The 20,709-nt window shown below is 38.6% G+C and overlaps 1 protein-coding gene across 3 annotated transcripts in view; it reads left to right on the top strand.

The window, feature by feature from the left end:
* The window catches only part of Cmtr1 (Cap methyltransferase 1), a 156,331-nt gene that overhangs the window by 23,560 nt on the left and 112,062 nt on the right, over nt 1–20,709 (top strand). For all 3 annotated transcript variants that reach the window (XR_016141857.1, XM_089090049.1, XM_089090050.1), the window contains exons 3-4: nt 3,425–3,604; nt 20,371–20,550. Coding sequence is in view for 2 of the 3 variants with exons in the window: in XM_089090049.1 (XP_088946175.1) it covers nt 3,425–3,604; nt 20,371–20,550 (360 nt within the window). In the remaining variant the exon portion in view is untranslated. The remainder of the gene's footprint in view (nt 1–3,424; nt 3,605–20,370; nt 20,551–20,709) is intronic.

The following is a 20,709-nucleotide window of genomic DNA, read 5'->3' on the forward strand; positions in this document are numbered from 1 at the left end:
CTTTCTATATAAGCTTTATATGCCCCCATGGCATAACTAACAACCCTTGCACTGAGGACTCTGAGGGGGTTATCATCCTAAAAGACCTAATTTCAAGAACTTGCAACTACGTTGAACAAAATGGATATCTCAAAATTTAGATTGGATGTGTTTGGGAAAACGGTGGGCGTGAGAGGGGCGTTAGTCGCTCTACAACCACTTTTAACTATTAAAAAAGGCACTAGCCCTTTCAATTTCCAAATTGAATGAGCTCTTTTGAAGTTTCTATGTTTTCAATAAAAACCTTATACGCCCCAAGGGCATAACTTACCACCCTTGCCTTGAGGGCTGTGGGAGGGGAGGGGTTGTCATTCTTAAAAACCTAATTTCCAAAACTTTCAACTACGTTGAATAAAATGACTATCTAAAATATTGATTGGATGTGTTTGGAGAAAAGATGGGCGTGAGAGGGGGGTTAGTTGCCTTCAAATCACTTTCGACTATTAAAAACGGCACTAGCCCTTTGAATTTCCATCGAATGAACCCGTTTTCAAGTTTCTACGACAAAGATTTCAATAAAAACCTTATTTGCCCTCAGGGCATGACTTATAACCCTTGCCCTGAAGACTGTTGGGGGAGTATCCTGCTCAAAGGTATAATTTCCTGAACTTTGAAGTGCGTGGAACAAAATGGCTATCTCAAAATCTTTATTGGATGTGTGTGGGGACATGGTGGGCGTGGAAGGGGTGTTAGCTGCTTTCCAATGACTTTCGACTATTAAAAAGGGCCATTCAGTTTCCAATCGAATGAGCTCTTTTTGAAGTTTCTACGACAACGCGTTATATAAAAACCTTATGTGACCCCTAGGCATAATTTATAACCCTTGCCCTGACGGCTGTGGGGGGTTGTCATCCTCAAAGACCTAATTTACAGAACTTAAAACGTAGTTTTAAGTTCTACGTGGAAATCAACTACGCTGAATAAAATGGCTATCTCAAAGTTTTGATTACATGTGTTTGGGGAAAGGTGAGCGTGAGAGGGGGGTTAGTTGTCCTCCAATCACTTTCGACTATTAAAAAGGGTACTAGCCCTTTGAATTTCTAATCGAATGAACTTTTTTGAAGTTTCTGCGACAACGCCTTCTATAAAAAACCCTATATGTCCCCAGGGCATAACTTACAACCCTTGCCCAAGGACTTTGGGGAGTTGTCCTCAAAAACATAATGTCTAACGGGAAATCAATTATGCCTAGCAAAACGGCTATTTCAAATTTTTATTGGACAGGCTGCAGGGGATGGTAGGCATGTAAAGGTCTTTTATTGTTCTCGATCTACAATTGACGGACTAAAAGGTCACAAGCTACTCCAATTGAATGAATGCTTTTCGAAGTTTCTATGACAACTTCTTCGATACGAAGTGCCCTGCTCTAAAGGAAAAAGTTAATAAATAATACATTGTGCCAACATCGTTCTTGTATGCCCCCAGGGCATAATTTAAAACCCTTGCTCTGAGGGTTGTGGGGGAGTGTCTTTTTTACTAAGTCCCCGTTTCTTGTCTCGTTCTCGAGTGTCCCCGTTCTTTACTTAGGCAGCGCAATCGCGCTGCCTATGATTTATACAACAACTTTTTATATAAACCTTATATGCCCCCAGGGCATGACTTACAACCCTTACACTGAGGGTTCTGAGGGGGTTATCATTCTAAAAGACCTAATTTCCAGGACGTTCAACTACGTTGAACAAAATGGATATCTCAAGATTTTGATTGGATGTGTTTTGGAAAATGGTGGGCGTAAGAGGAGCGTTAGTCGTTATCCAATCACTTTCAACTATTGAAAAAGGAACTAGCCCTTTCAATTTCCAATTGAATGAGCCCTTTTGAAGTTTCTACGACAACGCTTTCAATAAAAACTTTATATGCCCCAGGGCATAACTTACAACCCTTGCACTGAGGGCTCTGAGGGGGTTATCATCCTAAAAGACCTAATTTCCAGAACTTTCAACTACGTTGAACAAAATGGATATCTCAAAATTTTAATTCAATGTGTTTAGGAAAATGGTTGGCATGAGAGGAGAGTTAGTCGCTATCAAATCCCTTTCAACTATTAAAAAAGGCACTAGCCCTTTCAATTTCCAATTGAATGAGCCCTTTTGAAGTTTCTACGACAACGCTTTCAATAAAAAACTTTATATGTCCCCAGGGCATAACTTACAACCCTTGCCATGAGGGCTGTGGGGGGAGGGTTTGTCATCCTTAAAGACCTAATTTCCAAAACTTTCAACTACGTTGAATAAAATGACGATTTAAAAATTTTGATTGGATGTGTTTGGGGAAAAGGTGGGCATGAGAGGGGGGTAAGTTGCCCTCAAATCACTTTTGACTTTTAAAAAGGGTACTAGCCCTTTGAATTTCCAATCGAATGAGCCCTTTTTCAAGTTTCTACGACATAGATTTGAATAAAAACCTTATGCCCCCAGGGCATAACTTATAATCCTTGCCCTGAGGGTTGTGGGGGACTGTCCTCCTCAAAAATATATTTTCCATCTGGAAATCAACTACGCTGAACAAAATGGCTATCTCAAAATTTTTATTGGATGTGTTTGGGGGAATGATGGGCGTGGGGGGGGCTAGGTGCCCTCCTATCAATTTCGAATATCAAAAAGGGCACTAGCCCTTTGAATTTCCAATCGAATGAGCTTTTTTTGAAGTTTCTACAACAACGCTTTCTTTAAAAACCTTATAGCCCCCAGGGAATAACTTAAAACCCTTGCCCTGAGGGCTGTGGGGGAGTTTCCCCCTCAAAAATATATTTTCTATTCGGAAATCAACTAAGGTGAACAAAATGGCTATATCAAAATTTTGATTGGATGTGTTAAGGGAAATGATGGACGTGGGGGGGGGGGGGCCTAGTTGCCCTCCAATCACTTTCGACTGTTAAAAAGGGCACTAGCCATTTGAATTTCCAATCTAATGAGCCTGTTTTGAAGTTTCTACGAAAACGCATTCTATAAAAACCTTATAAGCCCCCAGGGCATAACTTAAAACCCTTGCCCTTAGGGTTGTGGGGGAGTGTACTCCTCAAAAATAAATTTTCTATGTGAAAATCAACTACGCTGAACAAAATGGCTATCTCAAAATTTTGATTGGATGTGTTTGGGGGAATGATAGGCGTGGGGGGGGGGGCTAGTTGCCCTCTAATCACTTTTGACTATTAAAAGGGCACTAGTTACTACAATGTACAATTGAATGAGCCCTTTTCAACCTTTTTAAAACGACTCTTTCGATTAGAAGTGCGCAGGTATGGAGAAAAAAAAAACAAAAAAAAACACATTGTTGACCCGTTGTTCGTTTATTAGACAGCACTAGCGCGCTGTCTATGATGTGACATTATTCAGATTCGGAAAAAAATGTTATATTCTTACTTTAATTTAGAATTGTATTTCAGAATGGCGGTCAGACTTCTAAGACTGCGATTATACGCCAAGAAGGAACAACTGTTGTTTTCAGCCCACATAAAAGAAAGTTGGAGAATGATATGGAAAGTGTCCCAGCTTCTCATCGGAAGCTTATAAAAACAGGCGAAGAGCAAGAACCAGTTTATAGCTCAAAAGCTGCTGGAATGATGGTAATTACTTTATCTTTGCATAAGTTGACCTTCGCAAATGGCTCCTGATTTTTAATTGACCCAATTTCTTTTTTTACTCTAATTCTACTTTAGTTTTACTCCGTTTATATCATCATGTTACAATCCTCTGATCTTCAAGGTTTCTTATTTTATTCTAGACAAGGTGTTTTGAGTTGATGCCAATTCAGCTGCAGGGAGGCACAACGCAAAGTTGTTTTATGCTTTCTTAAAAATGCCTCAGGAACACCTCCAACTTATCCATGACAGCTTTGTTGAGCCTAAGAATGGTCCTCGGGCTTTTTCCCAAGATTCTACCTTTGAGGTAGTCCTGGAGATCAAATCTGGCTAGCTAAGGTCTAGGATGCCGGTAGCCCACTTGCTATCAGTCTTCAGACTGATATCAAGACCAAAGATATCTATTAGCCAATTTCAGAGGGGATTTAGGCTGTAAGAATTTGTTTAGTCTAGCCAGAATAGAAAATTCAATATATGTGACCATTACTGGCACTTTCTCGCAAGTCTCATAGAGTATACCGTATATAGAGGCTGATTCGTTATGTCTACAGAAATTCTAACCACTCCTAAATTGAATTCTTCAACCTCCATCAGCTCAGGTTTAAGCATTCTAAGGCATTCTAAGTGGCTTGTTTAAGGCTAATTCCAAGTAGACTATTGACCTAAAGCTAAGATATTCCTAACACCAATTGTCTGGTGATAGTTTGACCCTATTTCTACTACAAAATTGTGATTTCTGGCATTAAATGGGAGAAACTAGCTATTTTCTGCAAAGGCTAATTAGAAAAAAGGCACTTGATCTAAAAAAAAAGTACCACTAAAATGGGCTTCCTCCCAACTCTTGATTTGGGAGGAAGCCCTCCCAACCATTGCCTTCCCATCTAACTAAGCCCTCCCATCATGGGAGGAAGCCCTCCCATCATGGAAGGAAGCCCTCCCATCTTCCTCTCAACTATTGAGCTAAAGCTAAGATATTCCTAACACCAATTGTCTGGTGCTAGTTTGACCCTATTTCTACTACAAAATTGTGATTTCTGGCATTAAATGGGGGAAACTAGCTATTTTCTCCAAAGGCTAATTAGAAAAAAGGCACTTGATCTAAAAAAAAGTACCACTAAAATGGGCTTCCTCCCAACTCTTGATTTGGGAGGAAGCCCTCCCAACTAGTGCCTTCCCATCTAACTAAGCCCTCCCATCATGGGAGGAAGCCCTCCCATCATGGAAGGAAGCCCTCCCATCTTCCTCTCAACTATTGAGCTAAAGCTAAGATATTCCTAACACCAAGTGTCTGGTGCTAGTTTGACCCTATTTCTACTACAAAATTGTGATTTCTGGCATTAAATGGGGGAAACTAGCTATTTTCTCCAAAGGCTAATTAGAAAAAAGGCACTTGATCTAAAAAAAAGTACCACTAAAATGGGCTTCCTCCCAACTCTTGATTTGGGAGGAAGTACTCCCAACTATTGCCTTCCCATCTAACTAAGCCCTCCCATCATGGGAGGAAGCCCTCCCATCTTCCTCTCAACTATTGAGCTAAAGCTAAGATACTCCTAACACCAATTATCTGGTGCTAATTTGACCCTATTTCTACTACAAAATTGTGTTTTTTGGCATTAAATGGTTGAAAGTGGCTATTTTCTGCAAAGATATCTCTTTCGTTACATAGAAAAAAGACAGTACCATTAAAATGAGCTTCCTCGCAACTCCTGGTCGCCTCTGAAAAAAAAAGCAAACTACTTTAATATTGTAACTAGACCCCGGCGCCGCGCCGATGAGGGAAGACCGGGGCCAAAAACAGCGCGCCGTCGGTAAGATCTTACTGGCGCGCCGCCGGCGTGATCAATGTTGACCGCAAATATTAATGTCTTCATCAGTCTTTCTCAAATCACAGCTTAAATTCACAACAGATTCGAGCCGATTCATGAGTTCAAAACTTCACAAGTTGTTCGCTGGAAACTGGTCTTCTTCGTTATTCATCAAGAGAAGTAGAAATCTGGTAGAAACGAAATGGCTGCGGCGTTTCAGAACCCTTGCATAATAGTTGAAGTATCTATTAGCTATGTATTCTGAACATAAATAATTATAGAAATTAGTAATTTTTTTTCATCAAGCATTACTGCATACAAAACTTCAAATACCGTATCACAAAATTCGTCAGTTATCTGGGTAAAAACTTTGAATGTAAGTTTGAACTTAGAAGCTTAATTTTTTCATAATGCCCTTTGTCTAAATCTGTTTTGTCACCTTTAAAACAGTTAAATTGGGCGACTTTGATATTGATTTTTTTTTTTTTTTTTTGCTCTTTTGGATTCCTAAAAAGCCTTCCTTGTATTAAAAATTGGTTTTTAATAACAATTTTAAAAAAAAATACATTTTAAAGTTTTTTTTTGGCTTCTTTATAGAATATATGTCATGTAGGCTAAGGCTGAATTGCTGCTTTTTTTATTGCTTTTGGCTGCTCTTTTCGATATTATTCATTTTCTCGTTCGGGGATTCATTCCAAATTATAAACTCATAAATACCTAATATCAGCTAAATTATAAACTGCATCTAAAAGGAGTAAATTTGTCAAATCGAAAAATACATGATGAACACTTCACATTAGAACACTTCAATTGCAATGGAACAAAAAACACTTAATGGTTTATTCGGTATGAAGAAAAGTGAAGTGCCAGCTATTTTCTTAGGGAAAAAATGAAAAGCTCATCCGTTTTAAATGTAATTAAATGAAATAATATGCAGACTGAAGTAGTTCCAGGAAGATGTTGAGATTTTCTTCCTAGTTCGTCACTTTTAATCCAAGCAAAATGTTAGGAGACTTAGTATCAGTTATTGAGTTTAAGCTTTGATTTCCAAATACTCACAAAAATTACCAAATTTAAGAAAGTCACAACAATAAGTTACCTGTGGTCAAAATACTCAAAAGTCTCCTCTTTGATCCCCACCCAGGCTCTAAGCTTCTGCTATGGCCATTTCCGTGGAAATCTCCAAAGAGTTTCTTTTTAAAATAGCTTTCAAGCGTAGTTAGGGGTATTTAGCCTTTTTTGCTTTTCTTCAAAGCTTTGAAAAAAGTGTTATAATATTCCAGATGTTATATTTGTGCATATTTTTGGTTATCATTTGTGGGGTGATAGAATTCTGTGAACCACTGTAGATACGTAAGAACGTTGCAACATCTAGTACCCTGAGGTCGTAAGACTGTCAAAGACTCCTCCTTGAACCTCCCAAATTGAAAGCTTTTATTATGACCTAGTCTTTTAATGTAACTTGGGCACTGGACCAGGGGCACCATTGTAACTCGAGCGCAACGTTAGTTGGGGATGTCGATATCGCTTTCGTCACACCAATCCGTTTTAGTGTGAATCTTCCTGGTACTTATGAATGAATGTTTTCATAGTAAACTCGTTTCATCAATAAGCAAAAAAACGGATTGGATGCATGTGTCCCTTCCCCTTTGGATGATAAAACTATACAAGTGCTGTATCAAATATAATTCACGAAAATCTTGTTAATTTTTAAATTATCACAGGAGTTGGACAAAGATGTTGTACGGAGTATTTTTGCTTGGCTTCATCGTTCTTTAATGTATATGTGTTGATTCATATTTCAAAACGTTATCCAACTGTCGAAATATGCCACACATAAAACAATATTTACAATACACAAAAGAACATACAATTGCAAGCAGAAATATATGTAAAACACAAAAACACATCAACCTGTCCTACCAATTTTTTCCACAATCATTTTGAATAGGATAACTTAAAATTTTACCTTAAAAAATAATCAAACATCAGTTCCCAATGACGAAATGTGGATGACCCACCTCAGTACTGGAAGGAAAATGGAAGTTAATTTCCAATCAATGTGTCAGTCTCAACCAACTAGCTGGGTCGAACTTAAATGAATTTATATAATGGACGATATCAGGAAATTGAACAACTTTTCGAAGAGCATGCATAGCAATTCAGCGTAATCTTGTATGATTCGAAGATGTTTCTCAATTATAATTAAACTGAAATGAAAACATTATGACGTTAAAAACTTTTAACTAAGACATTGAACGTTGAGAAATTTTCCTTAGGGGAATTCTCATTGAATTTCTTTTCTTTTACGATTGTGGCAACGCGTAATGGGTAAGTTGGTATACTAATGAAAGTCCAAATATTAGTATGTGTAAAAAAAAAGGTATTTTTCAAAATAGTGGGGAGGGACAAAAAATCTAGGGGTCAAGTGGTCGAAAAAAAAATTCTTCAGGCAAACTTCGGAAGTCTATTCGAACTAGGGGATGTGGCTATAATTGTCATGAATAAAAATCAATTTATCCACTCTCTGTGGACTGAGGCTACTTCTCTTCTGCACCAATACCAGGCCCGCCACTGAAAATAGTCTTTCTGCTGTCGCAATAGTCGCAGGAATGGACAAAATCTTCCTGGCAAGTGCGGCAACGTATAGAATTTTATTACAATTGTGTTTCCGGAATTGAAGAACGTTGCCCTCACTGTCGTCTTTCATTTCTTCCCGTGTTTTTAAAAGGGAGAAATAATGTTTCACTTCATTCCTGATATTATCCACCTCTTCTCGAACACCTTCTCCTTTTTTCGACAACCTCTTTGCCCTCTCCCTCATCCTTCTTTTCTTTGGCAATGCTTCTTCAGCCTAGAAAAATGTCAAAGAAAATCATCACTTGAAATATAAAAATTAGGAGCCTAAGCATCATCAGCAAGAGCGTGTCCGAATTCAACTGTTCTTCAGAATCCGCGGAATGAGCTCTGCAGTTTTCACGACATAGAGTTCGGACTAGTATTCTTGCGACATTTGATGTACAATTAATGCCGCGAGAAGGTGTGCGTGTAACTGAACCCCCGTGTAACTGAACCCCAAGCAACTGAACCCCTGTAACTGAACCCCCGTGTAACTGAACCACCGTGTAACTGAACCACTGTGTAACTGAACCCCCGTATAACCGAACCACCGTGCAACTGAACCCTAGTATAACCGAACCCCCGTGCAACTGAACCCCCGTGCAACTGAACCCGTATGCTACTGAACCCTCATGCAACTGAACCTCCTGTAACTGAACCCTTGTGCAACACAACCCCATACAACATAATCCCATTTAACTAAACCCCGTGTAACTGAACCCCCATGTAAATGAACCCCCATGCAACTGAACCCCTGTGCCACTGAACCCCCGTAAAACCGAACCCCCGTGCAACAGAAACCCCCTGGAACTGTACCCTCGTGCTACTGAACCCTCGTGCAACTCAACCACCGTACTTAAGTTGGGTGAAACACAATAGGGTTATGAACAATAGTTATTTAACTATGGTATAGTTATTTAACCTTTAAACTGTTTTAAATAAAATGGCAGTCCCAAAATTTAGATCGGATGTATTTGGGGAAAAATAGAATGGGGTGGAAGCCCTCCGATCTCTTTTAACTCTGAAAAAGTGCACTGGAAATTTTGATTTCCATCGAATGAGCCCCCCCCCCCCCCAAAGCTCATACAAAATTTTTTCTACAAAAACTTTACGTGTTAGCAATGAGCAACTAGCTTAACTCAAAGCCCTTGCCCCAGATGTTGCTGGTGTGGTTGTTAACCCTAAAGGCGTGGTTATTTGATCTTCAGACTATTTTCAACAAAATGTTTATTTTTATTTTGATTGGATGTATTTGGGGGGGGGGGTTGTCGGTTAAGAGGGAAAGGCTGATTGTCCTGTGATTACCTTTGATTCTTCGAAATTGAACTTAAACTTTCAATTTCCAATCGAATGAGCCTCCTTAAAAGTTTTTACGATTTACGATCCCTTCTATAAAAACCTTAAATTTTAATAATTGGTAACTTGCAATAACATAGAGATTGCTGATACAGGTGTATCAGCAATTTTTACTGGAACAGCTTAGCGTATCAAGATGAAACTTCTGGGACATCTACCTGCTACTACTGCTATTAATACTGTTGCTACTACCACTAATTCAACACTATGATTACTTTTACTGCTCCTACTACGACCTCTACTACTATTAAACGAGCGCTATTAAGGCTACGCATATCAAGTTGAAAATTTGACAGAATGTGGTATTTGAGGGGGAACTTGAACTAAATCAAAAGACACTATGTGCATGCAGATTTTCAAAATGGCATATCTCAAAAAGGGATTTGTGTATTAAGTTAGAACTTTCAGAGGGTGCTTAAAGGGAAAGTCAATTCACCAAAAGGAAATATGTGCACGCTCAGGCCTGGATTTACCACTAGGTCCCTAGGCCCGGACCTAGAAGCGCATAATGCTAGTGGGAGCCATAAATTATTACTGAGTAATTTTTTACTGACAAATCTGGACTGATGTAATTTATCGTCACCATGTGTACTCTGCCGTAACGCTGCTTATTCAGAGACAAGTGAATTTAAAACAACACAGGAACTCCATGATTACTTAGAAACCGTCAGATGTCTCCTAAGAATGGTAGCTGAGTGCTCGGTATTACCCCTCTCTTTCATCACTTTTCGCTTATCAGTTGTGTTCTGTTAACACACAGTTACATGGTTACACACAGTTACAGTTACACGGGAGTTTAGCTAAATGGGATTGAGTTGCACGGGGGTTGAGCTGCACGAGGGTTCAGTTAAAGGGGGTTCAGTTGCATGAGGGTTCAGTTACACGGGGGTTTAGTTGCACGGGGGATCAGTTGCAAGGGGGTTCAGTTGCACGGGGGTTTGGTTATACGGGGGTTCGGTTATACGGGGGTTCAGTTACATGGGGGATCAGTTACACGGGGGTTGTGAAGTCATAATTTCCGTCTGTGGACACGCTAACTCAAGAACGGCAAAAGATATTCTCGTGAAGCTTGGTATATAGATTCCTTGGATAAGTAGTAAGGATAAGTTCGTATATGGGCCATATTGCTCAAAAACCAACAGGGGATGAGGGGGCCGGAATTTCGGAAGGTTCGGAAGGAAGGTTTCGGAAGGGTCAAGCAATTTACACTGGCTGAGGGTTGTTCGTATTATTTTTGAGTTTGCTGAGTCCGAATATAACGTTTATTTTGATACCGGATACACCGATGACCCAGAATTTGGCCAGAATAATGTGAGAAGGAACAAATTTATTTTTATGAAACCTGATATGTAGATTCTTTTGTTCAAGGTTGAATCATGAATCAGAATGTAAAATCCAATTTTATATTCCTCGGCTTACGTTCCCTGTAATGAAGGGCACTCATAAAAAAAAAAAAAAAAAAAATCAAGAAAACAATTCCCTTAAAAGGAATTTCTTCAGAACCGCATGGGATCCCTTCGATTGCTGTGCCTTGTTTCTAAAGCAATCGAAACTAAATCGGTTGGTAAATCTAGTCTAGACTGATGGTTTTTTTTATGCTAATACTTTAGGAGCGGGAAAAAAGAACTTCAATATTGGCAAAACTAACCTTTGAATCAGTTATAGTCGTCTCAGCAGCTTCCATGTCCATATCAGCATATGACTGCTCTTCTGTCGGAGTTACACAGAAACTTGAGGTCTCCAGTTCATAGTCTTCATTGCTGTTTGCTCGCTGTTGCATGAAAACTAAAGAATCTTCTTGATTGACATGAAGCTGGATAAGCTTTACCAATAATTCTCTTGGGATCCCATCTGTGTAACCTTCTTATTCCAGGTACTGAGTAATAGCTATTAATTGAAATTTTTCACAGTCAAGTAATGCAGCACCGATCATGTAATCGTCAATAGGAAACCTGAAGTGTAGCTTCTCTTTGAGGTTTTGCTTAAGGATCTTGATTGCTGCTAAATCTGACACTTTGCCCACAAGATGTTCTTCAATTTCTGGTCTACAAAGCAGAGCTACTCCAAGTTTAGGGTACAGTTCCCCTTCCATAACCTTCACGGCCTCCCTGAAAACGCTTAGAAATATGGCAAGTTCACCTACCAACTCCTATTCCGAGTCATCTAGGACCAACTGTCTTTTATCCATTCTTTTCAGAACTCTGCATATTCCACATATTCCAACTTTATTGGCAATAACACTATCTAGGAGAGTTTTAGTCGCACTCCAGCGGGTGGGCATATCCTTTCGTAGTGACGAGGCCATTGTTGCTACAAGCCGCATATCGTCTGTGCTTTCTAGGATTGGTAGCTCGGAATCCACCCTGAGATACTCATCGACTTCAGTGACCACATCTATCATTTCATTCAGAGAGTTTTGTTCTTCTAATCTTTCTTTCTCGAGTTAATAGTTCTGGTCCTCTATATCTCAGTGCACTTGTAATCTGACGGCATCTTGAGAGCAAATAATCAATCTCCTGTACATTTGGAAAGCCGTTAGCCATCAGCAGATTATGTAAGCCATGACCTAAACAGTCCCTAGAAGAAACCCTTTCAAGTTGGCAAGCTTTCTTCACATTTGCTTCTTTGTCTCGGGCCACCTCAATGGCCTTGCTAGAGAGATTGAATGCCCTTATTACCTGCCTGTATTCTTCCCTGATGTTTTCATCTGTATGCATGTCAGTTCCCAACCATCTAGTTGAGAGAGTGTAGATTTTCATCTCAAACTCAGGTGTCAAAAACTGTAGTCTATGTCCGAAAATGACAAGACAGTCTCTGGTGCACAAAAGGGCTACGTCTCTGACAAAGCAGTGTTTATTCTTGTGGCTAAGAGAAACATTTCTTCTTCCAGCTGCTGAAGCGGAGGCAAAGGTAGCAATCGACTAATCTGACTGGACCCTTTGCAAGAATAGAGACTTGACCTCATCATTCCCAGCATGATATGTTGTTAAATGTATCCTCAGGTTTGTAGTGTTAGACGACGAGTATTTCTTCATTGAAGATAACACACTCCGGAGTTTTTTTTTCTGTCCGGTGTTGCAAGGCAGAACTTGCAGTACTTATTTTCTGTGTCAAGTGCTAATGATCCTTTTGATAGGGTACCAGAAAACTTCCACACTGTACTTGACTGCTTCAGTCGTTGTTTAGTGTCCACGGCTAGCTCTTCGCACAGAGTATCACCATAGGTCTTCAAGAACGACATGATTCGAGTAGTCTGGAGCTGCAAAATAGATAATAAACAGACACAGCCAATTTCTCCCTAAGGAGCTATCTAGAATAAGCATAGAGAAGAGAAATATCCTAACTGCTGACCATATCTCTGAATAAAGGCATGATTGCTCTACACTTTAATTTACATACTTTGCTCCCAGAGTAAGAAATTTTCGGGTAGTTTGCTGCTAGAATAGAAGACAGAGGTTTTATAAATGAGACAAAATAGAATAAACATAGAATAGACAAAATGCCATATAATGTTCTATAAGATCCGTTTCTGCTTTAAATTAAAAAAAAAAAAAATTAACTTTTTGGCATCTCTGCTTTCAATAGAAAAAAATTCAAGATATTATCATTTAAATATAATAATTCCCTACCCCCCCTTCTTTGGATACCACCTTGATAGGCTACCGTCTCTGCTTTAAATTGAAAAAATAATTAACTTTTTGGCATCTCTGCTTTAAAAAATAAATAAATTTGAGATACTATCATTTAAATATAATAACTTCCTAAACCCCCCCCCCTCCTCCTCTGGATATCACCTTGATAGGATACCGTCTCTACTTTAAATCTAAAAAATAAATTTTTGGCATCCTTGCTTTCAATAAAAAAAAAATCAAGGTACTATCACTTAAATGTAGCAACTCCCTATGCCCCCCCCCTCTGTATACCAACTTGATAGGATACCGTCTCTGCTTTAAATTAAAAAAAATAACTTTTTGACATCCCTGCTTTCAATAACAAATTCAAGATATTTTCATTTAAATATAATACTTCCCTAACCCCCCCCCCCCCCCTCTGGATACCACCTTGATAGGATACCTTCTCTGTTTTAAATTAAAAAGAATAATTAACTTTTTGGCATCCCTGCTTTAAAAAATAAATAAATTTGAGATATCATCATTTAAATATAATATCTTCCTACCCCCCCCCTCTGGATACCACCTTGATAGAATACCGTCTCCACTTTAATTAAAAAAAAGCAACTTTTTGACATCCCTACTTTCAATAAAAAAATCAAGGTACTATCACTTAAATATAATAACTACCTATGCCCCCCCCTCTGGATACCATCTTCATAGGACACCGTCTCGGCTTTAAAGAAAAAAAATTAACTTATTGGCATCCCTGCTTTCAGAAAAAAATCGACTTATTATAATTTAAATATGATAGCTCTCTACCCCTTCCCCGCCCCCTCTGTATACCACCTTGATAGGATGCCGTCTCTGCTTTAAATTTAAAAAAATTACTTTTTGGCATCCCTGCTTTCAATAAAAAAATTTCGAGATATTATCATTTAAATGTAATACCTCCCTCCCCCCCCCCCTGTCTGGATACCACCTTGATAGAATACCGTCTCAGCTTACATTAAAAAAATAATTTACTTAATAATTTACTAGTTCACAAAAAATAATTTACTTAATAATTTACTAGGTCACTATATGGTTCAAACGAACACGCAAAATAACGTTAAGCAGCTTAGTGTTCCTTGAAAAAAAAATTGAGGGTATGAGTAAAGGGGTACAAAGACAACAACAAAAATGTCGAAATCATTCTGATATACCTCAAATTATTTGAAAACTGAGTCATAAATTCGCCGTGGCATTCAATAAGATCCAACGAATCTAATTAAAAGGGAGCACACACAAAAGCCAAATTAGGCCAGTAGCCTATGAGAAATCGCAAAATGCCCAAGACAATGAATAAGTCCCAATGGGGGGCGCCTGGGTCTATCAAAATATTTCAATGGTTTCCCAGGGAATTTGATATCATTTTCTTCCGTCTCCACTTTAAATGAAAAAATAATTATCTTTTTGGTATCTCTGCTTTCAATAAAATAAATGAGGTATTATCATTTTGAAATGATAGCCCCCCCCCCCACTATAGGCAATAATTTACAATTTTTTTATTAATCATATTTTTGGGGTAACTTCCTTTTCAATATTTAATTCCCCAACCTGGTACATAGCTTAGTCTATAGGTAAATTTTGTCTCAATAGAAGGTTGTTTTTTTTTTTTGGGGGGGGGGGGGGTAAAAAATTTTCAGAAAGAAGATTGTATTTTCTTTAATCTATCAGACGTTCAACAATTGAGTATTAAACATTTAAAAAATCTTATCTAAAAACAGGAAAAGAAAAAGAAAGTCTTCAAACTTACAATTCAGCAGTAGAAACAATCTGTCGGCTATCAATTTCAAAATCTAAGCGAAGGTTGAAGCTGTATAGTAGTGAATTCGTTCTATAATTCTATTCAACTTGAAAATAAAATTCTTGACTACGAATGATGTACGAAATAGCAATTGGGAAAATGCATTCGAAATGATTTAAACTCATTTCATAAAGACAATACTTTTTTTGTCAACATATAAAGAACTGTGTATATTGCAATTGCATATGTCTGGTTTTTATGCAAAATAACAAAAGAGACGAAAATTAACGAAAAAGAGAGTAGTGAAAAATTATGGTATTTTCGGGGAAATACCCGAAAATTCGGGGATAGTGCAAGCCCTGCTTGATTTCTAATCAAGAAAATCGAAATACTAAACCACACGAGAAAGAAAAGCTCCGACTTTGTGGTTGACGCAATAAAGAATTGTCGCAAAATTATTTTAAAGTCAGCCGAACCCCGCCGCCTCTGCCGGCGGCGGCGCGCCGGCCTTTACCAAAATATAAATGTTTTTAGTTTTATAACTTTAATAAATTAAATAATATTAACATTTTGATTACTAAATATCAGTATATGTTTATTAAACTGACAATGCACATTCATGTGTATTTTTTCAGTAAAGGGCAAATTATGTTCTGGCCGTGGGAAGGCATTGGGGTTTTGTGCCCCAACTTATGTTAATTTCTGCTCGTTTTGGGTTTGACTTGGTTAATTATTGTAATTTCTGTTCGATTTGGGTTTCATTTATTTATCGATGCTGATTTGTAGTAGTTTCGCGCTTGGTAGATTATTTGATTTTATTTTTGCTCATTTTTTGTTTAATGGAGTTCTTTACTTTTCTTTGAAAAACTTATTTTGTGGAAAAAGTATTTTTAATTAATTTCTGTTCGTTTTATATTGACATATTCTTTTAGGGAAAAAGAAAATAATACTTTAAATCTTTTCGTTTTTTAAGACTTTATAGTTTGGCCTGCTATTTGTATGCTGGAGAAAAATTTTCAGCAATTTTTAACAACATACACCCTTTTAAAAATCTGGACACAAATAGTACTGTTTAAATTAGTTTCATACCTCCTCTAGTTGACCTGAAATGGAAAACTTGATACCATTGGCAAAAAAATCTGTTTACTTTCTTTGATTGCTTGGATACACTTACGCTATTTTGTTTTGTTTTATTTTTAAGCGCAGAATTGGGTGGGTTGGGGTGGGAGGGTGGGAGTGGAAGGGGGATTAGTTTTCGTCAAATCAATTTCGACTATTAAAAAGGGCATCAGCCCTTTCAATTTTCAGTTGAATGAGCCCTTTTCGAAGTTCCCACGACAGCTCCTTCGATACGAAGTGTCCTGGTCTAAACAACAGCAACAAAAAAAAATAATACATTATACCCACATCGACCTTTACTATAAAAATGTCAAGCCTTCCAATCACTTTCGACTATTAAATTACAACCCTTAACCTAAGGTCTGTTATGGTGGTTGTCATCCTCTAAGACCGAATTTCCGGAACTTTCAACTACGTTAAACAAGATTGCTATCTCAAAATTTTGATTGGATGTGTTTGGGGAAATGCTGGGTGTGAAAGGGGCGGTAGTCGCTCTCTAATCACTTTCAACTATTAAACATGGCCCTAGCCCTTTCAATTTCCAATCAAATGAGCCCTTTTGAAGTTTCTTCGACAAAACTTTCAATAAAAATCTTATATGCCCCCAGGAAATAACTTACAACCCTTGCCCTGAGTGCTGGGAGTGCCATTCTCAAAGACCTAATTTCCAGAACTTTCTACTATGTTGAACAAAATGGATATCTGAAAATTTTGATTGGATGTGTTTGGATGAATGGTTGGCGTGAGAGGGGATTAGTTATCCTCAAATCACTTTCGGCTATTACAAAGGACAGTAGCCCTCTCAATTTCGAATTGAATGAGCCCCTTTTGAAGTTTTACGACAACTCTATCTATAAAAACCTTATATGCTCCCAGGGCAGTACTTAAAACCTTTGCCTTTGGGACACTGGAGGATTTGTTATCCTTAAATACATAATTTCCGGAACTTTCAACTACGTTGAACAAAATGGCTATCTCTAAACTTCGATTGACTGTTTTTGGGGAAATGGTGGGCGCAAGAGGGGGGTTAATTACTCTCCACTCACTTTCGACTATTAAAAAGGGCAATTTTAATTTCCAATCAAATGAGTCCTTTTTGAAATTTCTATAAAAACTTTCTATATAAACTTTATATGGCCCCAGGGCATAAATTACAACCTTTGCACTGAGGGCTCTGTGGAGGTTATCATCCTAAAAGACCTAATTTCAAGAACTTCCAACTATGTTGAACAAAATGGATATCTCAAAATTTTGATTTTATGTGTTTGGGAAAATGAGTGGGCGTGAGAGGGGCGTTAGTTGCTCTCCAAACACTTTCAACTATTAAAAAAGCACTAGCCCTTTCAATTTCCAATTGAATGAGCACTTTTGAAGTTTCTACGCTTTCAATAAAAACCTTATACGCCCCCAGGGCATAACTTACAACCCTCGCCTTGAGGGCTGTGAGGGGGGGGGGTTGTCATCCTTAAAGACCTAATTTCCAAAACTTTCAACTACGTTGAATAAAATGGCTATCTGAAATATTGATTGGGTATGTTTGGAAAAAGATGGGCGAGAGAGGGAGGTTAGTTGCCTTCAAATCACCTTCGACTGTTAGAAACGGCACTAGTTCTTTGAATTTCTAGTCGAATGAACCCTTTCTCAAGTTTCTAAGACAAAGATTTCAGTGAAGGTCTAATACGTACGCCCCCAGTACATGAATTAACACCCATCCTCTGAAGACTGGGGGGATTGTCTTGCTCAAAGTCGTAATCTTCAGAACTTTCAAATGCGTGGAACAAAATGGCTATCTCAAAATCTTTATTGGATGTGTTTGGGGAAATGGTGGGCGTGGAAGGGGTGTTAGTTGCTTTCCAATCACTTTCGACTGTTAAAAAGGGCACTAGCCATTTCAATTTCCAAGCGAATGAGCCTTTTTTGAAGTTTCTACGACAACGCGTTATATAAAAACCTTATATGACCCCTGGGCATAATTTATAGCCCTTGCCCTGAGAGCTGTGGGGGGGGTGTCTTAAAACTACGTTTTAAGTTCTACGCGGAAATCAACTAGGCTGAACAAAATGGCTATCTCAAAGTTTTGATACGATGTGCTTGGGGAAAAGGTGGGCGTGAGAGGCGGGTTAGTTGCCCTCTAATCACTTTCGACTATTAAAAAGGGTACTAGCCCTTTGAATTTCCAATCGAATGAGCCTTTTTTAAAGTTTCTACGACAGCGCCTTCTATAAAAAACCCTATGTGCCCCCAGGGCATAACTTAAAACCCTTGCCCTTAAGGGCTGTGAAGGACTGTCCTCAAAAACATAATTTCTATCTGGAAATCAACTACGCTGAACAAAATGGCTATCTCAAAATTTTGCTTGGATGTGTTTCGGGAATTGGTGGGCCTGGAAGGGGTGTTAGTCGCCTCCCAATCACTTTCGACTATTAAAAAGGGCACAAGCCGCTCCAATTTCCAATTGAATGAGCGCTTTTCGAAGTTTCAACTTCTTCGATACGAAGTGCCCTGCTCTAAAGGACAAAATTAATAAATAATACAGTATACCAACATCGTTCTTATATGTCCCCAGGGCATAACTTAAAACCCTTGCCCTGAGGGTTGTGGGGGAGTGTCTTCCTTTGTACTTAGTCCCCGTTTCTTGTCTCGTTATCGAGTTTCCCCGTTCTTTACTTTGGCAGCACGATCGCGCTGCCTATGATATATACAACAACTTTCTATATAAACCTTATATGCCCCCAGGGCATAACTTACAACCCTTGCACTGAGAGCTCTGAGAGGGTTATCATCCTAAAAGACATAATTTCCAGAACGCTCCACAACGTTGAACAAACTGCATATCTAAAAATTTTTATTGGATGTGTTTTGGAAAATGGTGGGCTTGAGAGGGGCGTTAGTCGCTATCCCATCACTTTCAACTATTAAAAGAAGCACTAGCCCTTTCAATTTCCAATTGAATGAACCCTTTTGAAGTTTCTACGACAACGCTTTCAATAAAAATTTTATATGCCCCCAGGGCATATAAAGTTAAAACGGTACTAGCCGTTTCGTGTTTGGGGTACTAGCCTTCTTTGTGTTTGGGGAACTGGTGGGCGTGAGAGGGGGGTTAGTTGGTCTAAAATCTCTTCTGTCAAATAAAAAGGGTACTAGCCATGTAAATTTCAAATCTAATGAGCCAATTCTCAAATTTGTATGAAAAAAATGTACACTAAAACCTAATTCGCCCCCAGGACATAGGATAAAACTATTGCCCTGAGAACTCTGGGGGGGCGTTGACCTCAAAAACATATTTTCCATCTGGAAATCAACTACGTTGAACAAAATGGCTATCTCAAAATTTTTATTAGATGTGTTTGGGGGAGTGATGGGCGTGAGGGGGGGGGGATAGTTGCCCTCCAATCACTTGCGACTATTAAAAAGGGCACTAGCCCTTTGAATTTCCAATTGAATGAGCCTTTTTTGAAGTTTCTACGACAACGCTTTCTTAAAAAACCTTATATGCCCCCAGGACATAACTTACAACCCTTGCCCAGAGGGCTTTGGGGGAGTGTCCACCTCAAAAACATATTTTCTATCTGGAAATCAACTACGGTGAACAAAATGGCTATCTAAAAATTTTGATCGGATATGTTTGGGGAAATGATGGGAGTGGGGGCTAGTTGCCCTTCAATCACTTTCGACTATTAAAAAGGGCACTAGCCCTTTGAATTTCCAATCGAATGAACCTTTTTTGAAGTTTTTACGTCAACGGCTTCTATAAAAACCTTATATGCCCCCAAGGCATATCTTAAAACCCTTGCCCTGAGGGTTGTGGGGGAGTGTCCTCCTCAAAAGTGTATTTCCTATCTGGAAATGAACTACGCTGAACAAAATGGCTATCTAAAAATTTTGAACGGATGTGTTTGGGGAAATGATGGGCGTGGGGGGGCTAGTTGCCCTACAATCACTTTCGACTATTAAAAAGGGTACTACCCCTTTAAATTTCCAATCGAATGAACCTTTTTTTAAGTTTCTACGACAACGCCTTCTATAAAAACCTTATATGCCTCCAGGGCATAACTTAAAACCTTGCCCTGAGGGTTGTGGGGGAGTGTCCTCCTTAAATATAGATTTTCTATCTGGAAATCGACTACGCTGAACAAAATGGTTATCTCGAAATTTTGATTTGATGTGTTTGGGGGAATGATGGGCTTGGGGGGGGGGCTATTTGCCCTCCATTCACTTTCGACTATTAAAAAGGGCACTAGCCACTCCAATTTCGAATCAAATGAGCCCTTTTCGAAGTTTCTTCGACAACTCCTTCGATACGAAGTGCCCGGGTATGGAGAAAAAAAACACATTGTGCTCACATCGTTCTTTACTTAGGGAGCGCTAGCGCGCTGCCTATGATGTGACATTATTCAGATGCGGAAAAAAAAAAATGTTATATTCTTACTTTAATTTAGAATTGTATTTCAGAATGGCCGTCAGACTTCTAAGACTGCGGTTATACGCCAAGAAGGAACAACTGTTGTTTTCAGCCCACATAAAAGAAAGTTGGAGAATGATATGGAAAGTGTCCCAGCTTCTCATCGGAAGCTTATAAAAACACGCGAAGAGCAAGAACCAGTTTATAGCTCAAAAGCTGTTGGAATGATGGTAATTACGTTGTCTTTGCACAGGTTGACCTTCGCAAATGGCTCCTGATTTTTAATTGACCCAATTTCTTTTTTTACTCCAATTCTACTTTAGTTTTACTCTGTTTATATCATCATACTTCAATCCTCTAATCTTAGATTAGAGGATTAATATTTATCT

This window comes from Artemia sp. Qi Xiang Cuo, chromosome 6, assembly GCF_049724085.1.
Source record: "Artemia sp. Qi Xiang Cuo chromosome 6, ASM4972408v1, whole genome shotgun sequence".
Taxonomy (NCBI): Eukaryota; Metazoa; Arthropoda; class Branchiopoda; order Anostraca; family Artemiidae; genus Artemia; species Artemia sp. Qi Xiang Cuo.